The 27,465-nt window shown below is 39.8% G+C and overlaps 1 protein-coding gene across 1 annotated transcript in view; it reads left to right on the forward strand.

Moving 5' to 3' along the window:
- SEC23IP (SEC23 interacting protein) overlaps positions 1–25,568 on the forward strand; it is a 29,630-nt gene extending 4,062 nt beyond the window's left edge. The window contains 18 exon segments of the mRNA XM_075423841.1: positions 207–736; positions 2,150–2,345; positions 2,841–3,034; positions 3,377–3,466; positions 4,764–4,884; positions 5,206–5,295; positions 5,926–6,067; positions 7,479–7,687; positions 8,375–8,493; positions 9,401–9,571; positions 9,949–10,044; positions 10,217–10,423; positions 11,057–11,212; positions 11,980–12,082; positions 12,170–12,355; positions 13,273–13,435; positions 16,468–16,568; positions 19,876–25,568. Coding sequence (XP_075279956.1) covers positions 207–736; positions 2,150–2,345; positions 2,841–3,034; positions 3,377–3,466; positions 4,764–4,884; positions 5,206–5,295; positions 5,926–6,067; positions 7,479–7,687; positions 8,375–8,493; positions 9,401–9,571; positions 9,949–10,044; positions 10,217–10,423; positions 11,057–11,212; positions 11,980–12,082; positions 12,170–12,355; positions 13,273–13,435; positions 16,468–16,549 — 2,855 coding nt within the window. The 3' untranslated portion in view covers positions 16,550–16,568; positions 19,876–25,568.
- Positions 25,569–27,465: the final 1,897 nt, after the last annotated feature.

A 27,465-nucleotide genomic window follows, 5' to 3' on the forward strand; every position in this document is an offset into this window, starting at 1 on the left:
TAAATGTTCTTGAAGACTTGTTATCTTTTGTTTCATTTTATGGTGTGTTTATTCATCAAGGATGTGTAAGGTTTGTAGTGCTTTTAGTTTTACGGGGGCCAACAGAGTTATAGAAATAGCTGATAATGTTACAGAACATTTTGGCTACATGCACTAACTGGTTTGAACCTCTTGCAATATCTCTAGTGATCTTTTTGTTTTTGCAGATGATTCTGCAGACGTTGGTGAAGAGGACAGCTTCTTGGGTCAGACTTCTGCCAGCCCCAATCCACCGCAGACTTTCAACTATTTCTCTCAAGTCCCTAGTAGCAGTGATCCGTTTGGAAGTATTGGGCAGCCACCCTTAACAACTGTTGCACCACCTGTTGGAGCACCAGCCTTCTCCAGGCCTCCAACTTCACTTCCACTTGTGTCTGGGTCACCGGACGGGCAAAATGCCTTTTCACCACATATTCCCAAGTCGCAGTCCTCTTACAGTGCACCACCTACTTCGCAGGTGGGAATCACGGCTTATCAGACTCCTCAGCAGAGCTGTCCCCCGCCTGCAAATGTGTCTGCTCTTCCCCAAGGAACAGCTCAGCAGGGGTACAACCCTTATCGGCACACCACCCTGAGCAGCAGAGCTAACCCATACCTTACTCCGCCGCAGCTGCAGCAGAGTCACGCGCCTGCTCACCCACCATCCTCCGTACCGCCTGTCCAGATGTACCAGACACCTCCGGGGTCATTGGCACAGGTAGATAAATCATTGCTGATGTCCTGGTACCAGAACGAAACAATTTAAGTCACTTTCCTCTTTGAATTGCATATTTTATCTTCTGAGGACTTTTCCCCCCAAACCCCAGAAAACGTCTTGAACCATTTCTGATAAAATCTTTTCACTAGAACTAGTCTGGAACTGTTGCTTTAGGAAAACTTCCTGATCTTTGAAGTGAGTGTACCCTGGGGCTGTATCTAGGTGAGCCTCTGGCATCAGAGACAAAGCCAGGTTGTGAAGTTCGGTTGCTCTTTTCTGTCCGTTACTGAGTTCACCGCCATTTCAGCTGTGCTGCTGCATTGTTTGTGCCTCTGCTGTAAATCAGGTCATTCAGCTGTCTGTGAGAAATGGGCTAAAATTCTCTTTTCAAGCTGGTTTTGCTGGTGAAGCCAGCACTTTTTGAAATTATGATCTAAGTCACGTAGATTGTGACTAAATCTTTTGAAACACATTGGTTGAGGATTTTGTGTGATGTAAATCATTCATCTCCATTCTTTTTTACCTTCACAAAGACATTATCAAAATAGTGTAAATAGATTAGTAATAACCTGACAAGTTTTCCTTGAAAACAACAACAAAAAATTTTAATTTTGCCTGAGCTATTGCTGTGTTGCTGCTATTGTGAATAAAGAATAGAAAGATGACAAAAAGATGACAAAAAGATGACAAAAATCATAGCAAAGGCAATAGAACCTGAACCATATGGAGTTTTAGATTAAAGAATTCCAGAATTTCTGCTTGCTTGATTGTGTACATTGTACAACATATTAGTTGTTTTTTTTTAAATGTATTCACTAAATCAGTTGTTACTGCTGACATCATTTCTAGTTGTGCTAACTGGGATCTTTGTACAATTTGTGTGAAATCAGCTTTATGTGGGCTACAGTCCCTTTCAAAATCAGTTACTTTTTTTGCATCACTGAGGCTACATTTGAATTTGAAATCTGCCTGTCTTGATCACTTTTCAGGAAGAGCCCTATTACTAGAGGTGGGTGCTTGTTAAAATTGACAATCTTTATGCAAAAATGTAACTATGTACAAATGAATAATAAGAAGAATATGTTTTTGTTTTCACGTCAAATTTGATTGGCATAAGAAATAAGCTCAGCCTGAGTTTTGAAAATTTAAGGGAATTTTTTAAATCTTACTGGTTTTAGGTAATCCAGGTGCTAGACCATAACAGGTTTTAACAGTGTTTGTGGGAATGAAATTCACAGTGTAACTCTTCAAAAACATAATAAAGTGGACAACTTACCTATAACGTATTTAGAAAGAAAGATAATGTTCTTGGATGGGGGAAATGTTAGAAATAAAGGCTCAGAGTGTTCTCTATAGCAAAGTATAGATCAAAACTATATGAGATTGAAATGATGAATCTGTATGTATTTTCAGTTTCCACAGTCTCAGTCACAGCTCCGAGCTCCCAGGCCTGCAGGTCCACTGGTCCAGGCACCTCCTGTTTTGCTGCAGAACCAATACGAGCCAGTTCAGCCACACTGGTTCTACTGTAAGGAGGTGGAGGACAAGCAAATATGGATGCCATTCAGCATCCTCGATTCTGCAAAACTAGAGGAAGTCTATAATTCTGGTAAGTTAAGAAAATCTTAATTGTATCTTATTCAGAAGTCAACAGCAGAACTAGAAGGAAGGTATTATAGTAAGGCCACTTGGATATAAAAGAGTGACATGGCAGTAATAAGCAATGTCAATACATATCTCATTGGCATTGCCTGTTGGTTGATGCTGTCAGTGGTAGGACGTACATCCCTAGTGGATATCGCGTTTTCACGTAGAACTAGTTGTCTGTGTCTTGTTTTGCCTTTTGGCTAAACTCTGTCAGCTCCGGAGTAAGTATTCATATTTGGGAGTTGTTCAAAGCTTTTTTTTTTGTCGCATACGGAGCACATAGAAGCATTTTAGGAGTAACAATGGTTACCTGATATTATGAAGCGTCTCTTCCATAGTATAAATATTTGTCTTAATGGCTTAGTGTTCATCACAGAAGTGATTGGGGCTGGGGTGAGAGAGAAGAAGGATTGCAATTGTCAGTATTGTAACTGAGTGTGACTTTTTTGTGTCATAGTCCAGCCTGATCCTGAGAGTGTGGTCCTGAGCACTGATGGGGGACGCTATGATGTATACCTGTATGACAGGATGAGGAAAGCTGTTTACTGGGAAGAAGAGCCTTCTGAAGTGAGACGATGCATGTGGTTTTATAAGGGAGACAAGGATAGCCGGTTTATTCCTTATACTGAGGATTTTAGCGATAAGCTGGAGGTTAGTATTGCCTTTACATAAACTTCGTGAAGAGCTCGATAGTTCTTTGTGTTTATGGCCTTGCAAATACTGCTTTGTGTTTCATTAAGATGATTTCCAGAATGCACTGGAACGTAAGTAAGCAAACACTGGAAAGAGGAGTGGCTAGAAAGCCACGTTGCTCATGTGTAGGTCCTGCACCTCTGTGACCTAAAATCAACTTGTCTAGTGCTTCATGTGACACTTCTGTATAAATAAAGTTATGTAAATTATAACCTTAACATTACAGATGATGCACAAGTCCAAAAACATCATTGGTCTGAGAAGGCATAATGATTTCATGTAACTTGTTTACTGTTTCAGGCAGAATATAAAAGGGCTGTAACTACAAATCAATGGCATCGGCGACTTGAATTCCCGAATGGGGAGACGATTGTCATGCATAATCCCAAGGTAATAGATTTTGGCCATTGGTTCTCACAGAATTCATTCGGGGTGAATGGGCAGATGGATGGAAGCATAAACGGAATGCAGTCTTAGTCTGCTTAAACTGTACTTGGTGATTGTTTTGGATATGTGTGCATTAAAGATGATAAAGTTTATCTAACACTGAACTCCTGCTTGCTTCAGCATGCTGTCACATGATTAAAAGACAATGTGTTCTGAAACTGAAGAAGAATAAGGGTTTACATGGTAAATATTTTGACTAAACATAATTGGCAGCAAAGAGGAGGCAACTTGAATTAGTTTCGCCTCAGACAGCCTGTATCAAGTGGAAGGTGATTTAAACTAAGAGCTTTCACGTGGAGAAGGGCATTAAACTGTAAGGTATTGAGTTTGTGTATCTAAGCCATGAGAAGTCTTCCACTGCAACTATTTTTAGGCCATGAGAAAGTATAACAAAAAAGCTTTAAAGGTTTTTCTAAATACTCTCCTAACAGTCTCTTGTGATTAAAACATGGACTTCAGCCTTATTGAGCAACTGTTCACTTATCACAGATGCAATAACTAGTAAATGAATAAAATAATCCAAGGGCCAGAAAGGATCACAATTGCTCCTACTCTAAGCACTTATTAATGTTGGTTAAGGAGTTCTATCCAGTGAAAACCTAGAGAAGGAGTGCTTAAACCACTTTGTGTCACAAATGGGAGTTCAGACTATACTGAGTCAGTGTAAGTCTTATAAACAGCCATACTACTGAATTCCTCACTTTCTGGGATTTCTGGGCTACTTTGAGTGTTGTCGTCCTTCTCTGAAAAGTGCTGTTCTTTTCTATTTTTTTGTTTGGATTCTTTTTCCTTGTGGTATAGTATTTGTAGGTGAAGGTAGTGTTCAGTTTCCTCACATAAACAGTAATCTGTTAAGGAAGAGTGGATACTGGGGTCTAGGAAATGGGAGCTGGAATAATGCTTGTCTGAAGAGTTAAAATTGTTAAGAATCTCTGAGCAGGCCAGCTTCTTCAATTAGTGGTTACTTCTGTTTAAGTCGTGTGGCTGCTTTTCACGCTGATGAGAATTATCTGTGTTATTTTGGAGTCTAGTTTTAGTGAAGCTGCTGCTGCCCAGGGGAGTAGCCCTAGAGTTTTCTAAGGCATTTTTTTGCATATGTGCTGACTGAAGAAAACAGTTGAATCTCAGAAGAAAGGTCAGGCAATCAAACAAGATGTGTCTTAAACCATGTACTTTCAGACTAACAATGTGAATCATAAGGGGTTTTTGTGTTTATAATTGGACAATGTATTTTTTTCAGGTCATAGTTCAGTTCCAACCTGCTGCTGCACCAGATGAATGGGGCACCACTCAAGATGGTCAGGCGAGGCCAAGGGTAGTAAGACGTGGAATTGATGATGACCATGATGAAATTCCTGATGGTATGTGATTACTGTACGTGGGTCTGCAGCTTGAGCAGTCATTTCGGGCCGGCGCAAAAGTTGGACGTAGTGGGTGGAGCGGCAATGCGCTCTTAGTGCTTAGAGTCTAAAGATTACAGTTACTCCTGAATCTGAGCTGCTTGAAAGAGGTTATCTGTTTGGGTTTTTTAATCAAGGGATTGTGTGGGCTATGCTATATCCTGAACCGTGTTATGTAATAGGCTTTATAAAACAAGTGTATCTTAAGGTTGCTTGACTCTAAACTTCACTGCAGTACATATTGGTACTCTGATTTTTTTATTTTCTTTTTTTTTTTTACAGGAGAAATGTCCCAGATTGACCATCTAGTATTTATGGTTCATGGCATAGGTCCTGTATGCGACTTGAGATTTAGAAGCATTGTTGAATGCGGTAAGTTTTTGCTTGTTTAATGAGCAGTCGTATTCTTAACTGTTTAAATGTGGATTTTTGTATCTTGTATTCAGATAAGCATGTCTTAACGTTAAAGACTTTTTTTTCTTTTAAGAAGTTCACTTTCTGGTAGGATTTTTTTCCTGATCATTTTCCAAAAGCAGAATCAGCATTTTGTCAGGCTTACAGCTTTAACTGTTATTATTAGTCCTCAATATTAGGCTTGGAGAGTGGTTTGGCTTTTGGGCTGTGGGATTTTTTGGTGGTGTGGGTGTATGTGTTTGCTTTTTACGGTTTGTTTGTTTGGGTGGTTTGTTGTTTGTTTTTTTTTTTTTTTAAATACACTCCAGCACAACAGAATAAATTGAGAAGGCCATGTCTGGTCATGGAGTGAAAATGCACTCATTGTGAGATAAATAGAAGCTTGCTAGAAAATCCGCTTTAGAAAAAAAATAAATTCTTATAGTTACGCAAGTAGTACTTGCAATGATTTTTCCACTTCGCAGTTTCCTTCATTTGTATTTTGACTGTGTCTCAAATTGGAGGGGGGGTGAGGAGGGAGAATGTTTGTAATTGTGTGTTGCTTGAGTACTGCTGCTATCACATTCTCATCACTCTTCTTCTCTACAGTTGATGATTTTAGGACTGTTTCTCTGAAGTTGTTGCAGACTCACTTTAAGAAATCTTCAGAAGAACGTAAAGTGAGCAGGGTGGAATTCCTCCCCGTTCACTGGCATAGCTCTCTGCATGGAGATGCTACAGGTGTAGACAGGTGAGTATATTGTTCAATGTTGTGAACTTCATATAAGCTGCACCTGAACAGTTTTCGTGAAGTGGATAAATGAGAAGTTATTGTGCTTTTTAGGCTGGATGAATAAATGTGTGACTGGGTGACAAAAGAGAACTGCTAATTGACAAAAGAGAACTGCTAATTTTTTTCTAATTAGCATTTTGATGAGGAGTAGAGAGAAAGCTGGAAAGGCATGTGGAGTACTTTGTCTTGTTTATTTTCATGACACTGAGTGACAGGATACGTACACACACATGCGCGTGCTTTTTCAATACTGCATTTCATGAAAAAGCACTAGTGCATTGATTCCTGATGATGAGTGAGTGTATAGAGGTAGTGTTCCTAAGTATGAGGCAGTGAGCATGGAGTTGTATTGTCCAGCAACAGATATGTACAATTTAGAGCAAAGAGTTATCTCTCCTGTACTTTCCTGCAGTCTGACTGAGTCTTGACCCTGGGAGATGTCAATGTCCTCTTTCTGAGGAAGGCGTTGAACCCTCTATCGAGTCCCAGAGTAGTAGCTGAATTATGGTTAGGCAGTTGAGCTAAGGTTGTTTTGGGTTTTTTTTGGATTGGGTTTTTTGGTGTCCTTTTTTTTTTTTGAGGTAAAATATCTATATTTGGGTAGGAGTGTTACAACATTTAAAAATCTATTTTAAAATCACTTCTTGGTGCCTGTCCCTTTGCTGTCGCTTGACATTTTGAGCTGTTTTCTCTTGCTCAAAGATGGGGAAGTAGAAATTGTGAGGGCAGCAACCTTACCACATGCTGGTGTTCTCCAGACTGTTGTAGCTCAGTCAAGTATTATTGCTTTCTTAGAGTCTTAGTCTTTTATTCTCATTTGAACACTGCATTATCGTGAGGAAGGATCCTCATTCTCTTAACCACACCAGGCAGTGCTAACTAACTAAGGCAGTCTTAGTTCTTACTGCATCTGTCTTGACTCCAGGCAGGCAGGCAGGTGGTGATGCCAAACTTTTTCTTCAAAAAGAGAGTATTGTGTTGCCTGTTACTTCAATTTCACCTTCAATTCTTATATGCGAGTTCTTTTTTCTTTTCCACTTCTACCAGCCTGCTCACAAAACTTCCCTGTTACTATATGAGAGCAGTGTTGGAACGGAGAAAAAGATTATTTCGGGCATCCCTGCAGCATGGAGAGAAAAAAGGGACCTGTGTCTTTCTCAGATATGTACAATCAGCATATAGCACGAATGTACTAATATGCGATGAGACCAGAAGGCTGTATGGTGGTGTTTTTTTTTTTAGTGTCTGTAGAGACCGTATCTGTAGTATTTACATGGCAGTTCTACTGCCTGTCATTTCAAAAGTTAATAAAGTTCTTACCTGCATTTCTTTAAAGGCGTTCTTGCTTTTAATGGTTTTGTGTTACTAGGAACATAAAAAAAATCACTTTGCCGAGCATTGGACGCCTGCGCCACTTCACCAATGAAACGCTCCTTGACATACTGTTCTACAACAGCCCCACCTACTGTCAGACGATCGTGGATAAAGTGGGGTTGGAAATGAATCGTCTGTACGCACTTTTCATGAGTCGTAACCCAGATTTCAAAGGAGGAGTCTCTGTGGCTGGGCACAGTCTAGGTAATTATCTGAGGAGTTGATATGGGATAAACCCAGCGTTCCCACACTAAGGGAAATGGAACCTTTGTTAAGCATAAGGCTAAAGTTAGCTGATAGGCCATGGCTGCCTTTCAGAATGCTGCTGACTGAAAGTTAAACACCTCTCAATAGCTAAGCTTGTAAAGCTTTGAGAGAAGGTTAGTACTTCATGGATGCTGCAGTTTCCCCTCCCCCTGTTAGTTTCCTTCATGAAGACTTGGTGTCTGATTTGTGTTGAAAGGTTGACAGGTTATCTGATGTCCTGTTAGGTGGGTAACTTCTGTGTCTCAGAACCTCAATTAGTAAAAGTAAGATAATTTATTGGAACATAGAAGAAGTGTTATAAAGGCGTATGATGTACTGTTTTGGGCTAGTGCTTTTCCTCCAGTTTGGCAAGCAGTCCAAGATGGTTAAGGAAAGATAATTTAATCATGGCAACTACAATAAGGCTATTTCACATAAACAGAGGCGGGGGGGTGCTGTGGAAGGGAAAGGTTTGCTTTTTGCTGAGGATGATAGTGTTCAAGTTAGTATGTGGGTATTTTAGTTTTAATTCAGCCATCTTTTTTGATCAATTTATATGTTGCTATTGCATGTGAATCTTCCTTAGGATTTAGAGACAGGAAAATCTGACATTTTCCCCAAGGCAATTTAAATTCCTGTTTCCAGGTTCCTTAATTCTGTTTGACATATTGTCTAACCAGAAGGACTTGGCTTCATCAGTAAACACCGGACCGTTCTCTGGTGTTAATGGGAATGTGAAGGATGTGGCTGTTCATGATAAACAGGTAATTTGCATGCTGGTCTTTCCAGGTAAATAGATCTGATAATTTCAGCAACTTTGAAGATTTCAGAATTTATTAGCTGAAACACTGTTCTGGGTTCTGATAGTACCTTTTAACATGTTAATGGAAATAGGCACTTTCACAGAATCACAGAATGGTCGGGGTTGGAAGGGACCTCTGTGGGTCACCCAGTCCAACCCCCTGCCGAAGCAGGGTCACCCAGAGCAGGCTGCACAGGACCTTGTCCAGATGGGTCTTGAATATCTCCAGAGAAGGAGACTCCATAGCCTCCCTGGGCAGCCTGTGCCAGGGCTCCGTCACCCTCAGAGGGAAGAAGTTCTTCCTCCTGTTCAGACGGAACTTCTATGCTTCAGTTTGTGCCCGCTGCCCCTTGTCCTGTCACTGGGCACCACTGAAAAGAGTCTGACCCCATCCTCCTTTACCCACTTTTGTCAATATTGTAAATTCTCGGGACCAACTGTTTGCATCTCTCTCAAGTTCCAAGTAGGTTAGTAATGGGATTTGATCATGAACATTAGCTTTGACCCCTGTGGACGCATAACTTGGTCTTGACTGTATCTGAGTGGTGGGGAAGGTGGGTAAGAGGGGAAGAATCTGTCTGTGCTCAGGCTGGAAACAGTAACCAGTTGTTTGGTGATGAAAAAGAAACATTTTTGAGTGTCCGAAAGCTCAAGAAACCTTCAGCCTCTCTTAGTAATTTTTAAATATATATTTTGCTGATCTGTTATTAGTGGAAAAATCTGTATCCTGCTTTAGTAAAAATGGGCATAAATTTACAAAGCTTACATAATGTTTTTAAGAGAAAGTAATTAAACTTATATTTAATTGCTTCATATCGGTCTTTTGCTGTTAGATGATGTGATTCTGTTTCTGTGCTGTTTTTTTTGAGATGGCTGAAGACACCAGTTCCTTGGGCTCCTCAATTACTACTTCTGGTGATGACCTTTGTGAGCCTGAAGTAGATGATGATGTTCCTACCTTGCAGAAGACTCTGGAAATGCTTAGTTTGTCGGAGTATGCAAGCACATTTGAGAAGGAGCGAATTGACATGGAGTCTCTGGTACGATAATGTTCACTTGACTTGCTGGGATTGCCAGGGTATGGAGGTTTATATTTGTTTTTTTGTTGTGGGCTTTTTTTGGTTTTGTTTTGTTGTCTTTTTGAGTTTAGTATACATGAGGCATGAAAGCATTGCAAAGGGAGTGGATAATTAATGTCTGACATGAAGACTGAATGTTATGTGACTTTTCTTTTCCTTGTTTCTCCCCCGTCCCCCCCCCCCCCGGTTATTTTAGGAACTTTGTATCATGTCTTTTTTTTATTTCTGTAGCTTTATAAAATATCTTCTCTAATGCATAAGTCATTGCAAATAAGAAATGATATGTGTTACTGGAAAAGTTGTAAAGTACGCTTTGATGTGTGTGTGGTTTTTTTTAGTTGATGTGTACAGTTGATGACCTGAAGGAAATGGGGATACCTCTTGGACCAAGAAAGAAAATTGCTAATTTCGTAAAAGACAGAGCAGCCAAGCAGGTAAACACATTTTTCAGGAATGAGATAAAAAGTTTTTAAGCAAATGTAACTGATTCCTTGCTGTGGAGTAATTTCTGTTCTTTAACACACTTGTTAACAACATGGATATATTAAAGGAATTTTGGCAATTGTGAAACATTTTTTTTCCTGATTTTGAAACTTGTCTCAAAAGGAACAAAAGAAAGCAGTAGCAGAGAAGAAAGCAGTGCTGGCTGCCACACTCCAAACTCAAGAAGATGCACAGAAGGCAAAAGAGACTATTACTTCTGTCTCCCCTTCAGAGTCTGGTCAGCTGCACTCAAAGAGGAAGCTTCCTGTTGGTGCATCTGTTTCTTCTGTGAACATTGACTATGAGTATTTTGAAGCTGGAACTGGCCAGGTGAGACTACATAGATTTAAATGGTTCGTATGGAACAATGCTGTCCTGTTGATTGGTTTTATTTTGTATAAATGTTGATGACTTTATGCTAATTCCTTTGATTTTTTTACAAAAGTTATGTTTATGTAGAACTTTACCCTGTGGTGTGAGGGAGGGCTGGGAGAGGGGGTTAGGTTATTGAAAAGTAAAACTTGTTAGAACAAGGATGCCTCCACAATTCATTTTTCTTTTTTCAGCAGTGAGCTGTAAACACAGTGTGAGTGACATAATATTGAATGGTTCTGTGGCTTTACAGTTAACATAACAGCCTAAATTGATCCATTTATGCTGTTATATTTATGTTTTACCTCAAACAACTGAAAAACCAAACCTGGAAGAGTTCCTGTTTTAAAAATGGGTGGGGGTTTTTTGTACATTAGAATTTTTTCTTTAAAAAACATTTTAAAATTATAGTATTAATATGTACTGGTACTGAGGTCTTAGTATGGAAGAGGGCAATGCAGCTGAAGGTTCCTGGGCGTGGTGTGAGCATGTGGTTGATTTAATACACAGCTTGGTTTTTCCTTCTAGCTAAGCTTTATACTATCTAGCTGGCAGTTCTGAGAGGTTGTGTATCTGATTTCTGTCTGGTAGGTTTCTGTGGTTTACAGTGCTTTGGACTTTGAACCAGATATTTTCTTTGCTCTTGGTTCTCCTATTGGTGTGTTCCTTACTGTGAGAGGTGTGGGGAAGATTGATGAAAACTACAGGCTTCCTACCTGCAAGGGATTCTTCAATATCTATCATCCAGTGAGTAAGCAGTGCTTTTGAGATGTGATTTCAGTTGATGCAAATGACAATGCAGAATATTAAGTTTTAACCTCTGAGCATTATACCTGCTGTTCACCTACGTACATTTCCTAAAACACCTTTTTAAAAGAAATGACCCAACTGAAATATACATTCCAAATATTTGTGGTCTTTTACTGCAGAATTGAAGAAGAGCTGGCTATAGGTTCCATACCTAGCATTCTAGGTGTGGTTTGGTTTGATAATATTTGTCCAGTGAATTTTCAGAGCTTAAAGAACTTTTGTATTGTTTTTCCCATCAATTTCAAGCCACTCTTGTAGATTTTTATAAAGTGTTTGTATTTGAGCTGTTTACAGGACTCTGCTGAGTTTCCAGTTTAGATTCTGGGAAATTTAGAAATTCTTAGAGGTTTTCCAGTACATGCAGCACATTTGTCCTCTTCTGTCCCATCTTGCTTAACAATTGAACGATGACATGTTGGTAGAGATTATAAAAATGCAAAGAAAATTTTGCTGCTCTTGCACTGTTGTGTTTAATCTCTTAGAATTTGTGTCTGTAGGAGAACGAGATCTAATTAGTTAATGAACCTGGTTAATCTTATGATTAAACCAAATGGTCATGAACTGAGTTTCTGTAAACTGAAATAGAACAGAATTAAAAAATGGTTCTCTATTAATCATAAATAGGGATTTTTTTTTTCCACTGGAATGTGATAATTAGAATAATTTATAAGATAACTAAATGTCAATGTGTTGTTTCTTAACAGCTTGATCCAGTAGCTTACAGGTTAGAACCAATGATCATCGAAGACATGGATTTAAAACCAGTTCTTATTCCACATCACAAAGGCAGAAAAAGACTTCATCTGGGTAAAAAGAAAACTTATTGCATATATTTCATGTTTTCAGTTCTTCTACTATGGTGGGTGATTGATTGATTTATTCATTTTTTTTTAGAGTTGAAAGACTCTCTCTCTCGTATGGGATCTGATCTGAAACAGGGGTTTATTAGCTCTTTGAAGAGTGCATGGCAGACCCTTAATGAATTTGCACGTGCTCATACATCTTCAACTCAGCTACAAGCGGAACTGGAGAAAGTAGCTAACCAAATTAAAGAGGAGGAAGAAAAGCAAGTGGTAGAAGGTATGTGGACACATTGTTGGTTTTCTTGTAAGTTATCGGTCTCAAATTAGTAGAAACTTGAGCACTCTAGTGACTGTTCGCTATTGATTTTCCTGGCCATGTTAAGGAGGGCTGTGCGCTTTTGGAGTGTCAATGTTAAATGCAAGGTCTATTGCTGCATTTTTTTTGTCTTTTAGGAAAGGAAAAGTTAGCTTGTATTGAAGGATGTCTTAGGCTTGAGTTTGTATAACCTTTCAACTTTCTGTTAGTAGGACAGGTTTCTAAATCAGTTATGTCTTCTTTCCTCTCAGGGCATACTGGTACAAATAAATATTTATTTGTGAGATTTATTCTCTTTAGTAGTATTCTGCTGAGTTTTTGGGATGAGCTAAAAAGCATTTGAGTATGTGCTCTAACAGAAAAAAATGCTGCTGAAAAAAATGATCTTGTCAGATATAAATACTGCTCGTAATGATACCAAGAGCAGGCTTCCCAGCTGTGAATCATCTGTCGGTGTTTAGTAATGCTGGTTTTGTCTATACTTACAAAGACAAAACATTCCTCCAAGTTTAAATTGAGGAAGGTGATTGACTCTATGCAAGGGGGATGTAAAAATATATTATTTCAGGTTATTGACTTGTGGAATGAGGGGATCTGTCTATGTTTAAACAGGGAGTTTTGTTTTTAAAATTTCTCAGCTACTACTGTATGTGAGCTATTCTTCAAACAAACTCTGTTTAAACTATTATGAAAGAAATAAGCCTATAGTTCCAGTAACCTTTCTGAATTATGCAGTGGTGTGCTAGTCAGTTGAGGCTGTTACTGTCTTATTGCAAGCCCTTGGAAATTATGGCAGAGAAAATGGGTGATATTTCTTGACTATAGCCAAGCAGGCTGTGCTTGAAAATAGTTTAAATCTTAAACTCTTTTAAATTTAGCTGAAAAGATCACTGAAAGTCCGGAGCTTCCTAAAGATGAAGACGTTTTAGTGAAGGTTGGAATGCTAAATGGAGGACGTCGTATTGATTATGTTCTACAAGAAAAACCAATAGAAAGCTTCAATGAATACCTTTTTGCTTTACAGAGTCATTTGTGCTACTGGTAAGAGGAAATATTTGTGATTCTATAAATACTGCTTTTCTGATATGACTGTATGTCTAAATGTTGGTAATGACAATCATGCCATTTGTCTTACTCCAGTTGTCTGTTATTTACCTGTGACCGATAGAATAGCTAGAATCATGTTTCCTGTCTTGAGCATTTTATAATGAAAACTCAGGTGATATCTGTCAAAAATCATACCCTAGTGTTTCACTTCAGGTACGTTTTGACAAAAACAGCTGGGTTTGTATACACAGATCTATTTTTCAGGCTACTGCTGATTTGAGAAATTACATGTTGCAGAAGGACCAACCAGTTATAAAGCTACCAGAACAGGAGTTGTTCCAGTGGTCGATGTATGTGGCTATGACTAGGGAGACCTGAGTTTTATCTGTGTCTTTTGTAATCTTTGAATCAGTTGGAAAAGCCGACTGTCGAGTTGGATACGAGATCCTCGTCACCTAGTTCTGAAATGGCCTCTCGTTTGGAGAGATGTTGCCTTCCCACACAGGCATACTGTAAAGATAAATTTGTTATACTCTGGATGCTCAAGTGTTGTGTAATTGAGACGATTCGAGTATTAGGGTATATATGACTGTCCAGGAATGACAATCTCAAGGTGTCACACCTAGATGTCACTGTTAGCTAATCTCATTTCAAAATAAAATTCTGTACGAGCACAAAGTAAGCAAATAAGTCGTCCTGTTTGCAGTAAAGACATTGCATACTGGTCTCTTGAACTTTGACGCTCAAAACACATGCCTTTAGCTACAGTCATTTTCAGAACAAGTAGAGCTCTATGAGCATGTTGACAACTGTAGTTTTTCAAATAAAACTATTCACAAAGGAATTGTGTTAGAGAACAACATGTAGTAAAACTTTATTATCTCTTCATGTTGGAATAAAATTGCTGGATATTGATGCTCTGCTATCAAATATTAACAAAAGGCACAGTGGATCTTGCTGTATATTTGGATGGTTATGATTTACCGCTTGTGTATAGTGGTTATTCATATACAGAACAATTTATAGAACATGATGGTGCCATCATGTAGTCAGAGCTGCAGCACACCATTGCCTTACCTGGATTTGGATTTACTTTTTTTTTTTTTTTTTTAAGTGCTTACATGTTTAAAATGGAGAAAGTTGTAATTCTGTTTATAGGAATAGCAGTAACTGTTGACCTGTTGTTGCTCTCTTTTTTTTTTTCTTTTTTTGGTATGTCATTGTATGCATTTTATTACTGTCATAAAATTAAGCACACTTGAAAATAACGAGAGATATGGAATGGTAGAGCAAAAGGTGTGTAAACTGTATTTGGCAACACGATAGTATGCCAAATGCATGTCATGGGCGAGCTGGGGTGTCAGTTGTGGAGCTGTGCAAAGTGCTGTTGGTGGGGGGCAGTCACTCTGTTACTCAGTAAGCAAAATACTTGTCTCTTGTTCTGAGCTTAGCAGGGGCCAGACGAGTGGTGCTCTGCAGTGTTTTTGAAGGTTTTGATAGCTAATTTCTAGAAGCAGGCATTTTTCCAGAGGTTAAAACACAGAATTGAAAGCATTACCTGAAGGATCTTATTAAAGTCAGCATCACTTACATTGTCAAAGATCAGTAGCTGCCGAGAAGGGATTGTCGGGGCTGCAGCGCTGATGTGTGCCAGCTCAGCTCCCCGAGCAGCGGGTGACCCAGCGGTGGCAGTGCCGTTCCGCGCGTAGAGTTGAAGGGGAGTTCTTTTCCACATGGCGGCAGCCGATCATTGCCAGGTTTTTGAAAACTTGCTACCCATGGCTTTTTTTATTTGTCATTCAAGTAAGGAAGAAAAGCATGATGATTAATGATTCAAGTATGAGGGTATGTTGTGGTTTGGGTTGGTTTTTTTTTTTTGGCGGGGGGTGGCAGGGAAAGCCTTAAATGAAATGAACTGTCCGTTAGAGAGAACGGAGCTTCTGTGTTGATCCTTCTGCTTGCTTGTTTGCTTATTTGTGTAATAGCAGAGAGCATCAAGAAATGTGTTTACTATCCCTATGCTCAATTGTGGAAAATATCTGTAGTCCCTTAGCTTGCACGTGTAACTCTGTCCTGGTGCTCTAAATTACGTTCCTCACATTTGGAGGATCACAGTTCTGAACGTGTAAATCTCATTTACTGTCTCGCTGGGTCATTTCTTTTAAAAACCACAGGAAGTTACCATTATCTAACAGCTCCTGCAGCTTGGAAACTTTGTTAAAATTGGTGTGTAATAACTTTGTTATTTTTTTACAGTGATTGTTACTCTTTTATATTGGTATTGTTTACGTGTGTTTAAATAACACTTTATAGACAAGTAAGAAAGTGATATCTGTCCATGTTTAATTCAGATTGCCTGAGGCTTTGATTTTGAAATAAGGAGGAAAGCCACCAACTTTGAAATATGGCACTTGAATGATATTAATCTTTAAATTGTTTGAGAACTTCTTCACATTTTAGTGGTAAGGAAGAGGAGAAGACTATGGTTATTTAATATAGTCTATTTACAAGGAAGTGCCAGCCAGTTAGGAGAGAAGAATTAGAATATTGCTGATAGAACTGGCAGGGCTGAGTTCTGACGTTGGTCTAATAGATGCAGGGGGGCAAGTAAAGGAAGAAAGCATGTAGAATGTATTCTTGGTAGAATATATTCAAGAGTCCATCGCAGACAAAAAGTGATGGACTGTCTGAGGAGATTTAAGCTAAAGGAGTAACGTCGAAGATGTGCATAGAGAAGAGGATTTCAAGTTGCAGCATAGTAAATTAGGGAGTGCATAGTAGGGGGAAAAATGCAGCAGAAAAAGGTAAATGTATAGGCCAGGGCTGATAGCAGAAATAGTGCAAAACTGATGAAAAATTGTAGCTCAAAGGAAGTTGGTAGAGGTAAGGCCATGTTCCCGAAAGGTACATACTAGGGCAATAGGTTGTGCAAACTTTTTAGAGAGATGGAATGGGATGAAGTGTGGCTTACAAGAATTAGAACATGGACCAGACCAAAATAACTTTGTTATTTTAATTCTTCATAGGGGTTCTGAAGACACTGCCTTGATGTTTCTCAAAGAAATATACAGAACTATGAATATCAATGCTGAACAGCCACAACATTGATGTATGGATACATGAATTTGTAAGTTTGCTCTAATACAGCTTGTGTACTCATATGAAATTCAGGTGCAACTTAGATGCCTTTACTTTCCCTTTTTCCTCTGAAGTTCAAGTTAGGAAGCAGGCAGCTGCAAAGTGTCATTTTGATGGGAAGAACAATTTTTAGACTTAGATGCAGGGGGAGTCTTCAAGTTCTTGCCCCCTTTATTTCCGTAAGATATCTGATGTTAGAGGTTTTGGTATGGGGTAATAATTACCAGTACAAGTATGTAAAAAAAAAATAAGATCTCTCTTTATCGTGTTTCTTCCCCTGTTCAATTGTTCAATGAATGTTCAAGTGTAGGAAAACTTGGTGATATTGGATAGAATGACATTTCCTTTACAGTGCAGTAGATTAATGAACACCAACAGTGTTCCAGTGTTGTAATGTGCAAATAGTATTATTGGTTGACCAATTGTGCACATGTATGCCAGAGAAAAAGTCACTTCCCTCCTAAGAAGATGTTAAACATTGGTATTGATAAATTACTAAATGAGACTTCTATATATGCCAGTATTATAGTGTCGTTGTATAGCTTAATTTTCAGTAGAACAAGTGAAACGATATAGCATGGAAATTGGTTCACTTTGAAAAGAAATTAAAATATACAATGTATTTGAATGTCTTAGATATGAAATGTACTTGCAGGTAGTTTTATTTTAAGATGTGTGTGTCCTAATTGAAGATCTGTATTGTACTGGTTTGCATCACTGGATGTTATAGAAGAAGGCTATATTATCTTTTGAGGGAAATACGCACCTTTGGAATCCTATGACAGGATAGTTTCTGATGTATTTCTCCATTTTTCAGAAGAACTGATAATGTCAAGGTACATAAATACCCAATATGAAGAGAAATACTTGACGTTTTAGAGGAATATTCTAGATATCTTTAACTGCTGTCACGCAGTTTCAGTAGCCTTTTGTAACAGAATGCTTCTAATGATCAGTTGATAGCATCTTTTTTTAAAAAGAGATTTCATAGCTGATCAAATGCTTTTTTTTTAAGCATACCTAAATAATAGGAAAAAAGGCAGTGTTTGGCAGCACAGCTCTGACAGTGGTGTGTCAGCACAATGGCTGATGCAGAGTCTCAAATGATACCAAATTTTTTCTCTGCTTTTATTTCTTTATGACCGTTTGGGGTGAAATCATATGAAGCTTATTGCTACAGAAATAACTTTCTGTCTCATTGCGGGGGATGGGATGCGTTAATTTATCACCACAAAGCTAGACGTGGGTTTGTTGCTTAGCTTCAGCAGACGCTGGGGTAATTGTGTTTTTCATTGAGAACTACACAATCAGAAGACGGTTTAGCGGGATGTCAGGCAACAAAGCACAGTCAGGGATGTCAGTGTGATTGTAGTACCGCTAGGAATTGCTCAGAACTCCTCTCAGCTCTTGCTTGACTGAACAGCATTTGAGGCTAGGCTTCGGATCCCAGAAGCTTAAATGGGAGGGCAGTTAGGGCCCCCTGGGGTGCACTTAATGACAAGTGGTATCTTCGGAAGGCTGCACACTACAAGACCAAGAACTTTTTTACATTAGAAGAAATGCCTCTACATAAAACTGTGTAAAAGATTATTGCAGAAGTCTCACAGTAGGGAAAAGGAAAATTCTCTGCCATTGTTAGACAGTAGTCAGGTGGGGTTTTTTCTTTTGCTTTTTTCCTTTTCTTTTAAGACCTTGAAATGTGAAGGGTCGCCGTGTGAAGGTAATGGGTTATCCAGCAGTGCCTGTGACAGTAACATCCATTTACCTATCTAGGAGTAAGTTCTCTGAAGAAGCAGCTTCACTCTATTTGTGGGCTGCTGGAGGGAAAGAGTAAATGCCAAAGGTAGCTCTGGGCTCCCTCTTCATAGTTTTCACATATTTGAATTTATGATTTGAATGCTGAGACCTGACCACTTCCCAGCTTTGATGTGCAGAGCTACCTCTTGCTGTCCAGTGTAATTTCATGGTGTCCGCTATCAGTGGAGGCAAAGTGATAGGATCTACTCCCCTGCTTGCCTCTTCTCAGGAAATGTGATCTGTAGGGTGCTGTTGGCCAGTGCAGATCGCTTTAACTTCTTGGAGACTGTGGTAATTTTGGAGCAGATAAAAGTTTAGCAGAGGCAAGCTAAGGGAGGAGCTGGATGTTCAGTTTTGTGTCTGGTCTGAATTAGCTGATTGTTTTCTTTTGGGAAGTTGGAGGGAGTTGGCCACACGGTGCTCTTAAAAGCAGAAGAGGGACTGAGGTGGCCATTGGGCTTCATCTTAGGGAGGATGAATTTTGTAAGGAAAAACGGGGCGCGGTGATGCGGAGCATCTGCTGCGTAGCATGTTTGTGTAGCATTCTGTCTTGGGAGGTTCTGCTTGACATCTACTGGTAACTTGGTCTTAACTAAGTCAAGTCAGTAGCATGAACTATCTTAGCTAAAACTGCATAGGAGAAGAATTTGTTGCACCTAAAATTGGTGAGTAGCTACCGATATCTGTTTGCTTCTAATCACTTATAAAATAGTACAAATGGTATTTAAAAACTCTTGAATTCTACTTTTATTTTGTATGAGTGACTTGGTTTAGCTCTTCTTAATCATCTTGAAGCTGTTTGTTTTGGAACAGTAGTACAGGGTTTCATGTAAACACTGTAAATAACAACTTTAACACATAAATTGGAAATTTCATATCCTGTGTCTATTTTGTTAACTTGATTGGAAGGAAACTGAAAATGCCAAGATGTTTTTAAATGACTCTTGCCAATGAGAATTTTGTCCTCCTTTAGTAAAAGCATGTTCACCACTAACATCTTATTCAGAGGAATATCTTTCACTGTGTTGGTTAGAAGATTTGTTTAAGTTGCTATACGCTCTCTCTTTATTATTCTTATTTTTACAGTTCTTTTTTGAGGGCCCCAGTAAGGAAATAGAGTGCACCAGCATATTAAAGATCAGATGTATAAACTGTCACATCTTTATTTCTATCTCTAAATAGACTAGGATATTTTATTACTATCAGTTGAAGAATCTAGTAGCTAATTAAAATGTAGAGTGAATGACATCCTATGAGCAGTTGTTGTGAGCTCTTTCTGTTTTCTAATTGTAATTTCCAATTTGTGTCCACAAGATGTGTATTTCTGGAGCATTTTATATTAAAAAATTGATGAAAAATGTATATGGATTTTTAGATCTTTCTGAGTCCTCTTGAAATTCAATGTTGGCATATTTAATTTTATTAGTACTATTGCAGGAATAGTAAACTTGATATATTTCATATTTCCCATATGTACACATTCTGTTTTCTCTGCACAGCCATACCTGTTGCTCCGACAGACCTGGTGAAGAACACTTTGAAGAGTATCTAGTATTTTCTTAGTTACGGGTGACAGGATAAGTGTCAGACTTTTTTCCTGCCAGTCCGGAACTTGCTCAGATTCTACCTTTTTATGTCACTTCAAGCAAAGTTAAATTTTGAGATGATCATCACCATCATTGAAGAGATGGATGGAATGACACAAATGTGATCTTAAATCGGTTTAATTGTACAGTTTCTAAGTATAAAATGATCGCCGAGGAAGGTTTTTTTTTGGCATGCAAATCATTACTTCTCTCCTTTAGCTATCCTTTCTCAGCTGGCTGTCAAACATGTACTTATTGAGGAGGACTTGTTGAGAAACAGCAAGACTCTGCTTTTCTTGACACATTTGTTGGTCCACCTTTTAAAAATAAAATGTGAACTGTATTTATAATAGTCTTTAATACAGATTACACAAAGCAGTTCATGACTAATAAAAACTAGCAACGAGAATAATTTTCTTACTATTGTAAGTGTGATGGAGATTATTTTATAAAGAACTTTTTAAGCCTCTGTTAAGAGTTTTATTGTGGGGTTTTCTTTCGAAGTAAAAATGAGCCTTTGACTTGAAAATGTTAGAAGTTTGCTACAGCTAGTTCAGTGTTTGCTTCTCCTGAAATGAAGAACAATTTAGAATAACATTTTGGTCTGGTAATTAACGCAATTTTACTGGGTAAATTTACTAGGTAATGAAACTAGGCTGCAGTTGTGAGAATTAAAATGCTTACCTTGACCTTGCAGTTTATTATCATAGAATCATAGAATGGTTTGGGTTGGAAGGGACCTTAAAGATCAAACAGTTTCAACCCCCCTGCCATGGGCAGGGACACCTTGCACTAGACCAGGCTGCTCAAAGCCCCGTCCAATCTGGCCTTGAACACTGCCAGGGATGCGGTAGCCACAACTTCCTTGGGCAGCCTGTGCCAGGGCCTCATTACTTGCAAAACAGTTAATGTAAACAGATAAATATGAAGCTTATGGGTGCTAGATAATAATCTAGGTACAGACCTGCAATCCAGACTCCATTTTCTTGTAATGAAATTGAAAACAGTTAGGTGCTGTGAAATCCTTTGAATTCGTGTCACTGAATACTGAGCTGCTGTAGCTTTCTTCTGGCTTCGACTGTCATGCAAATTGTGGCTTTTCTTAATATTAGTGACTTAACCTTACTACTGACTATTTGCCTCTGTTATTGCAGTACATGAATTTTGAAATGCAGTATGTTTTTCTTGGTATAAGCAAAATGCACATTATTGTGTATATATTTTGGTTATTATAATTAAAAATACCTTACTTCCAGTGGGTCTTTACAGCAAGGTTTTGTATTTCATCACAGAAAATAGGTTGGAAGGGACCTCTGGAGAGGCTGCTTAGTCCAACTCCCCCACTCAAGGCAGGAGTGGCTTAGGGCCTTGTTCAAGGACGGAGATCCTTCACCTCTCTGGACCCTATTCTAATGAATGACTACTATGATTGCAATTTTTTTTCTAATATACATTTGGAATTTCCCAGGTGGAACTTGTGTCTGTTACCTCTTGTCCTTTCTCTGTGCGTCTTCAAGAATAATGTCTCTGTCTTCTCTTGTACCCTCACGTTAGATAGTTGAGGACAACAATAAGATTTTCCTGTTAGGCTTCTCAAGACTGAACACTTCCCTTGACATCTTCTTGCATGCCGTGTGCTGCGGCCATGTAGTCATCCTGGGGCTTTCCACCAGACTTCCTTTAGTTTGTCAAAGTCCATCTTGTTCAGGGAAGCAAGTTTGCCAGAGCAGATTTTTTTTTATCCACTATAGATGTATTTGTAACTTTGTAAATTAACTTCTGAAGACTGAATTTTCTAAGCTTTGCAGTCTGCTTTGTTAGCTAGAATACAACTAAAATATATTATTAAAAATTGGCAAAACAACAAAAAAAGACAAACCACAACCACTGGCCTCATTTTCATCTTAAGGATCGTGGAGTGGAAGGTTATACACTTACATCTATCAGCTCTGTGCAACAGCCAGTAATCTGATGAATAAGATTAAAAAGCTCTGATGGTGCCTTGTTCAGTTTCTTCTTTTGCTGTAAAGCTGATGGGCTGTGATACAGCCCCCTGGGAGGGAACAGCAGGGCCAGGAACAGTAAAATTTTATGGGTGTGTGAGAAGTGTTGTTGCATGGGGGACCCTGGCTGGCAAGGAGCTGCTTTTGCGATGGAAGGATGCACAGGGGCAAACTGCAGGTGAATGAGGACCATCTGGAGCAGAGAAATGGGTTTGGGAATACAGCATTAAAATCAGTTCCTGTTACATAAATAAAAATTTGACTGCAACTACGTTAACTAGCAATTCTTACATCTTAAAAGCAAGTGGAAATTCAGACATTAAGGAAGAAAAAATGGCAGTGGAAGCAATGATGATATAAAACAAATGAAGCTTAAAGAATGAATTTATATCTGCTGCAGAGGTATATATTACTTCTTCAGCAGAAATCTTCTTAGCATGCTGCAACAACTTATTGGGCAGACCATATACCGCACAACCTCTTATCTATGTTAATCTAGGTTTGGGTTTTTTAAATTCATTTTGGCTTTTCTAAATAGGAGCAGTAGGTATTGTAATCCCTAATTAAATAGACAAGGCTAATTAAACTTTAGTTATGTAATCTATATACAAAAATTTGAAGTTTTCCTTGCCATATTTTCATCTGTGCTGAAGTGATCATAAACATAAAAAAAACCCCAACTTATCCAGAAGGTGACTTTTTTTCAATTAAGATGTCTGTGTGGCAAGGCATAGTAGTACAGGAAAAGGAGGGGGAATTAGTTCATCTGCCCCATAGTGCTGGGAATTATAACCAGGCCATTGCCACTCTGATTCTGCCCTGGCTTTTCTTGTGATGTGCTCCTGTCGATATGAAAATGTCCTCAAAAATAGGTGTACGGTTTCAGGCTTGCATTCTGGCCCTGGGGCCTCTACATGAGAAAAGAGGATTGAAAGTTTAAAGTGAAATGGTCTAAATTAACTTACTGAAAAATCGATGGAGGCTGAAGAGCAGGCAGAAGTGGGGAAGGGGCAGCTGGGGTGATGTGCTGGGAGGGAAGCTCTTGGTTCTGCTGGTGCTGGTACTTGCAGCATTCACATCCGTACTCCTAGGCTAGGGGCTCGGGGATCCCCTGGAAAATGCAGTTCATATCCGCTGGTAATTTTAAGCTCTTCAGTGTGAAAGTGAAAGCTGAGACAGTTTCCATGAGCTGGAGTAAATGAGCAAAACGATAACCCATTCTCTTCTTTGTCACCTACCCCTAGTGTCTTTTTAGCAGTTTGGCTGTGGGCTTCAACTTATTCGGGATTTTCACGTGAGAGATGGGTAAATATTGGGTAAATATTGGCTGTGTTCTGCAGCCCTGACCCTGTATCTCCAGCTGCGGCAGGTGATGAGCCTAGTGTGAAAACATGGACTGCAGCTGCGAGCAGCCCTGTGCTGAATGGTGCTGCGCTGGTGGGCTCCTGGAGGTGTTCGGGAATGTTGGAACACGCGTGGTGTGAGGTGCAAAGTCCTGCTGGCACCAGCTGGCTAACCCAAGAGCGAGCTCCCGTGGGGCCGTTGTGCTCTTGGTGCTTGGAACATCCTCGAGACAGATCACCACGTGCTGGTTCATGCAACGACAAAAGACTGCAAGTCACTCGTAGCAGAAGGGTGAAAACGTGTGACTAATTCTTGCTGACGGAAGCCACCCGATAACGTGCAGAGCGGAAGATTCATCTCGCCCTGTGCAGCTCTGTGACTTTCCTAAACACATTTTCTCCCCCTTGCTACTCCTGAAACTCTGCAGTGTTAGTTGGGGACTGAGAGTCAGCATCAAAGTCTTCAACTACAACAAGCTGCTCTAGGAAATGTTCCAGTCACAAAAAACAGGTCATGAATGAGGTGCTCTAACTAATGTCACTCGTGTCCTGTCCTGCTGCGCCAGCTGGGGCTGGCTGAGCTGCTTAGGTCAGTATTTCTATTTCTATTTAACGCATGCACACCAAGCGTTCTCCAGAGGATCTTCTGAACTCGATGCTTACTCCCTGCACTGCTCCGAGGCAGCCTGACTTTCACGTTTATAATGGGAGACTGTCTCTGTACCCTAATATCTGCGTCTGGAGAGATTTATGGAAGTCTGAAGCATTTTGACAAGATACAATGCTTTGTTTAGTGAAGTTGTTGAAAGCAAATGCCTTTACTCTCCTTCTGTGAGGAAACTGCTGTGTTGAATGGCACGCGGTGCTTCCAGAGAAGCACATATGGAACACTGTGTTGATCTTATGTCTACAAAATTTGTTAATTTGCACATTTTTTTGAAAATGAGTTTGTTGAAGGATGGAAGAGCTCTGACTGACTGTTCCACAAGAGCGTCGTCCTGGTAGCATTATGACAGAGAACATGTGCAGGAACCAAACGTTGGTGGTGGGTTCCCTAAAGCCACACAAGTGAAGGGCACAGACAGAAAAACTGCATAGCGTGAAGAACAAATTGGAAAAAAATAAAAAGCGACTGGAATAGTGAAAAACTGACTCTTACTGAAAGGTCGCACCTTTCTGGATACTCCTTTCCAGATTTTCATTGAGGCCTCATGTAGAAAATTAGTTATCACGTGGAGATTTTTTATGAATGAGTTCTAAGGGAAGAACTGGAGCCTCTGTAAGAAATCCAGCAGCTTTCGCTCAGATTCCCGTTGGAACAAAATTGAATCTTTCGTTGAAAACTGATGGCATTTGAAAAGCCTTCTGACCGCTGCTCCTCTCCTGCCAATTGAGGAGCCGTTGCCCGCGCTGGCGGTGAGCGTTTCTGTCCTCTGGGAACATCTCCTCACACATCTGTCTTACAAAAGAAGCACAGTCAAATTATTTCTCCTTGTGCTAGGAGGCATCTTGCATAACATGGAAGATTTTCAGTAACCGTGCTTCCAGGGTTGTCCTGGTCCTTTCCCAATGAATGTTGTATTAATATTTATGACATTGTGCCTGCAATATGACAAATATGTTATAAATTCTGTCTAAACTACTCTTTCCATAATAATGTTCTCCCCGATTCCTTCCTGTATGTGGTTTTGTTTTTTTTTTTCTTGTGATGGATAATAAAATCTAGCATTTCATTTTTCCTTAAACATGATCAGTGGTTGGTGCCAGTGCCAGGGTGTCAGCTGGTGGAGACCGAGTGTTCAAACACGGTGGGAGGGGGCATTTGCAGTGCTGCATTTCTCAGACTGAGCTAAGTATTCCTGGACATTTTTTAATCATCACTTTGAATTAGGATGTGTTCCCCAATGATGAAATAAAAAATCCCAAGATTTCTTGCTTCATAATTGGAAATATTATTTCAAATGCCTGTTCCCATTTCAGTGCGCTTGGCGTGTCTGTATTTAACTGAAACGGTGTAAGTCGTTGACAGCTTACTTTGATTTAATAGGAACAGCCTGGTGGTTGTTTTCAGACTCTTGTAACAGCAACTCTTAAAATAAAATATGAGCTTAGCTCTAGATTTCTATCTGATTTTCAGAATTGTAAATCAGGATTAGCTTCCCAGAGGCTAATGGAACCACTGCAGTGTAAATATGATTACAAACGGACCTGCTGGGACTTGGCATTTCCACAGAGTCAGCGAGGGGTTTTTTTATTTGCCTGAGCTGCAGATTACTAGCGGTCACTTCTAAAGAATTGCCATCTTCGCATGGGGGTGGGAAGGAGGTGAAGGTGAAAGAAGACGAGCTCTGGGTACCACACAGCTCCTGGGTGCCACCCAGCCAGTGAAGGGAAGCAGGCTCAGGAAAATACGAGCATTGCTCCAGTTAAGGTGGGGGTCATTTAGAGCGTCCTTGACCCTGCACGTGGGGTTCTGACCAGACAGTCAAGAAGTACGTGAACCTTACGTTCTCTTCCTGCACGATGCAAACAATGGTAAAAAGCAAGAATGTCAGTGTTATTCACCCCAGGACCTTTCCTGGGAAGCTGCTTTGTGGCTGGTCCACCCCCAGCCTGTGCAGGTACCTGGGGCTGTTCATCGCCAGGGCTCTGTGGTTGCCTTTGCTGAACGTCATGAGACTCCTGTTTGCCCATTCCTCCAACCTGTTGAGGTCCCTCTGACTGGCAGCGCAACCGTCATCTGTGCTTCCCTGTAGAGTTTATTCCTAACTACAAAAGCAACCTGTGTACAGAAAACCCTAAACTTCTATTTCCTTTGTTGAAAAGCCCAAAGACCTAAGTATTTGGCTTATTTCTGCAAATTTCCAGTGACTTGGACAGTGGTGATCATCAGTTCAGACGTTGCTCGCAGCAGCAGTGTGCAGCTGAGCTGCCTGGAGCTCTCATGGTGCACCTTCTTGAAGTTAAAAGGCAGCTCTCCAGTATGCATCAGGAATGGTGCTTTCAGCTCGGTGACTTGCCAAACCTAGGACTCGCCAGGCTTCCTTTACGTATGGAGGCTATGAAAGAAGAAACACTTTTATATGTCAATAAAATTGCTTCAGATCCATACAAATTCAGGCAATCAAAAGTGAAGTGTGTCTGTTTAAGAGATGGTAATAGAGAACAAAGGTCTGAGAGGAGAAGAAAGCAAGCGGTTGACCTTGCATCTCCCTTTCTGCCAAAAAAATATTCAAAGAACTTTTAATGTAATCTTGCTAAAATGACCTCATGAATGCAACTAAGGCAGTAATTATGCTTGAGAGCACTCTGAGTGCATGAGTAGGGAAAAAGGTTTATTCAGAAACTAGAAGGAGCATGGGCAGAAGTCAAGTTTTCCTAAGCCAAGGCTTGTTATGGGTATTGCAAAAGATTTAGTTATTCATCTGTTTGTAGCTCAGGGGATTCATGATGTTCTCTGCATTGCAGGCTGTTCAGTTCAGCTCTGCTTGTCCCTTCTCCAGTTTCTCCGTCTGCACAAAGGACTGAGAAAATACAGCTCTGAATTTCTAAATAATAAGCTCCAGCCTCCAGGGAGGCTCTCTTAAGCGGGGCGGGAGGGGAGCTGCAGAAGGGAACGGAGGAAGAAACAGATCTCGGCTTTCTGCCAATGTGAGGTGGCCAGCCGCAGGGAAAGGGGGCACGGCTATGTCGTGACGAATACTTTCTCTCTGTTTTTTTCCCCTTAGCTTCTCAGTGGAAGCTACGTGTGGAGAAAGGAATGACAGTATTGCCGAGTGAAAAACGGGAGTTGCAGCCGTAGAATAGAAACAAAGAACCTCAAAAGCTTTTCTGCAAAATACCTTGGTTAAATGATTTATTAAGAGAGCATTTGTTTCAGAACTTATCTCCATGAATAAGCAAGATTAGATTTGTTTTTCAGACCATCCTTTTTACAAATGTGTGTGGGTTTAGCCACTGGAAGATACTGCACAAGTAGGATCGTGGTACAAGTTTATTGATTGAAGTATAATGGCATCTCATATCGAATGATTAGTGAAATCCTCACAGGAGATGACCCACTTAGAAAACAGTGATGCCTGGCAATAGTATAAAAAGAGCTGTTAACAGAAACTGGTAACTGAACTGAGACAGTAACTATGTGGGACTAACGGTTA

Source organism: Opisthocomus hoazin, chromosome 6, assembly GCF_030867145.1.
Source record: "Opisthocomus hoazin isolate bOpiHoa1 chromosome 6, bOpiHoa1.hap1, whole genome shotgun sequence".
In the NCBI taxonomy this organism is placed as follows: Eukaryota; Metazoa; Chordata; class Aves; order Opisthocomiformes; family Opisthocomidae; genus Opisthocomus; species Opisthocomus hoazin.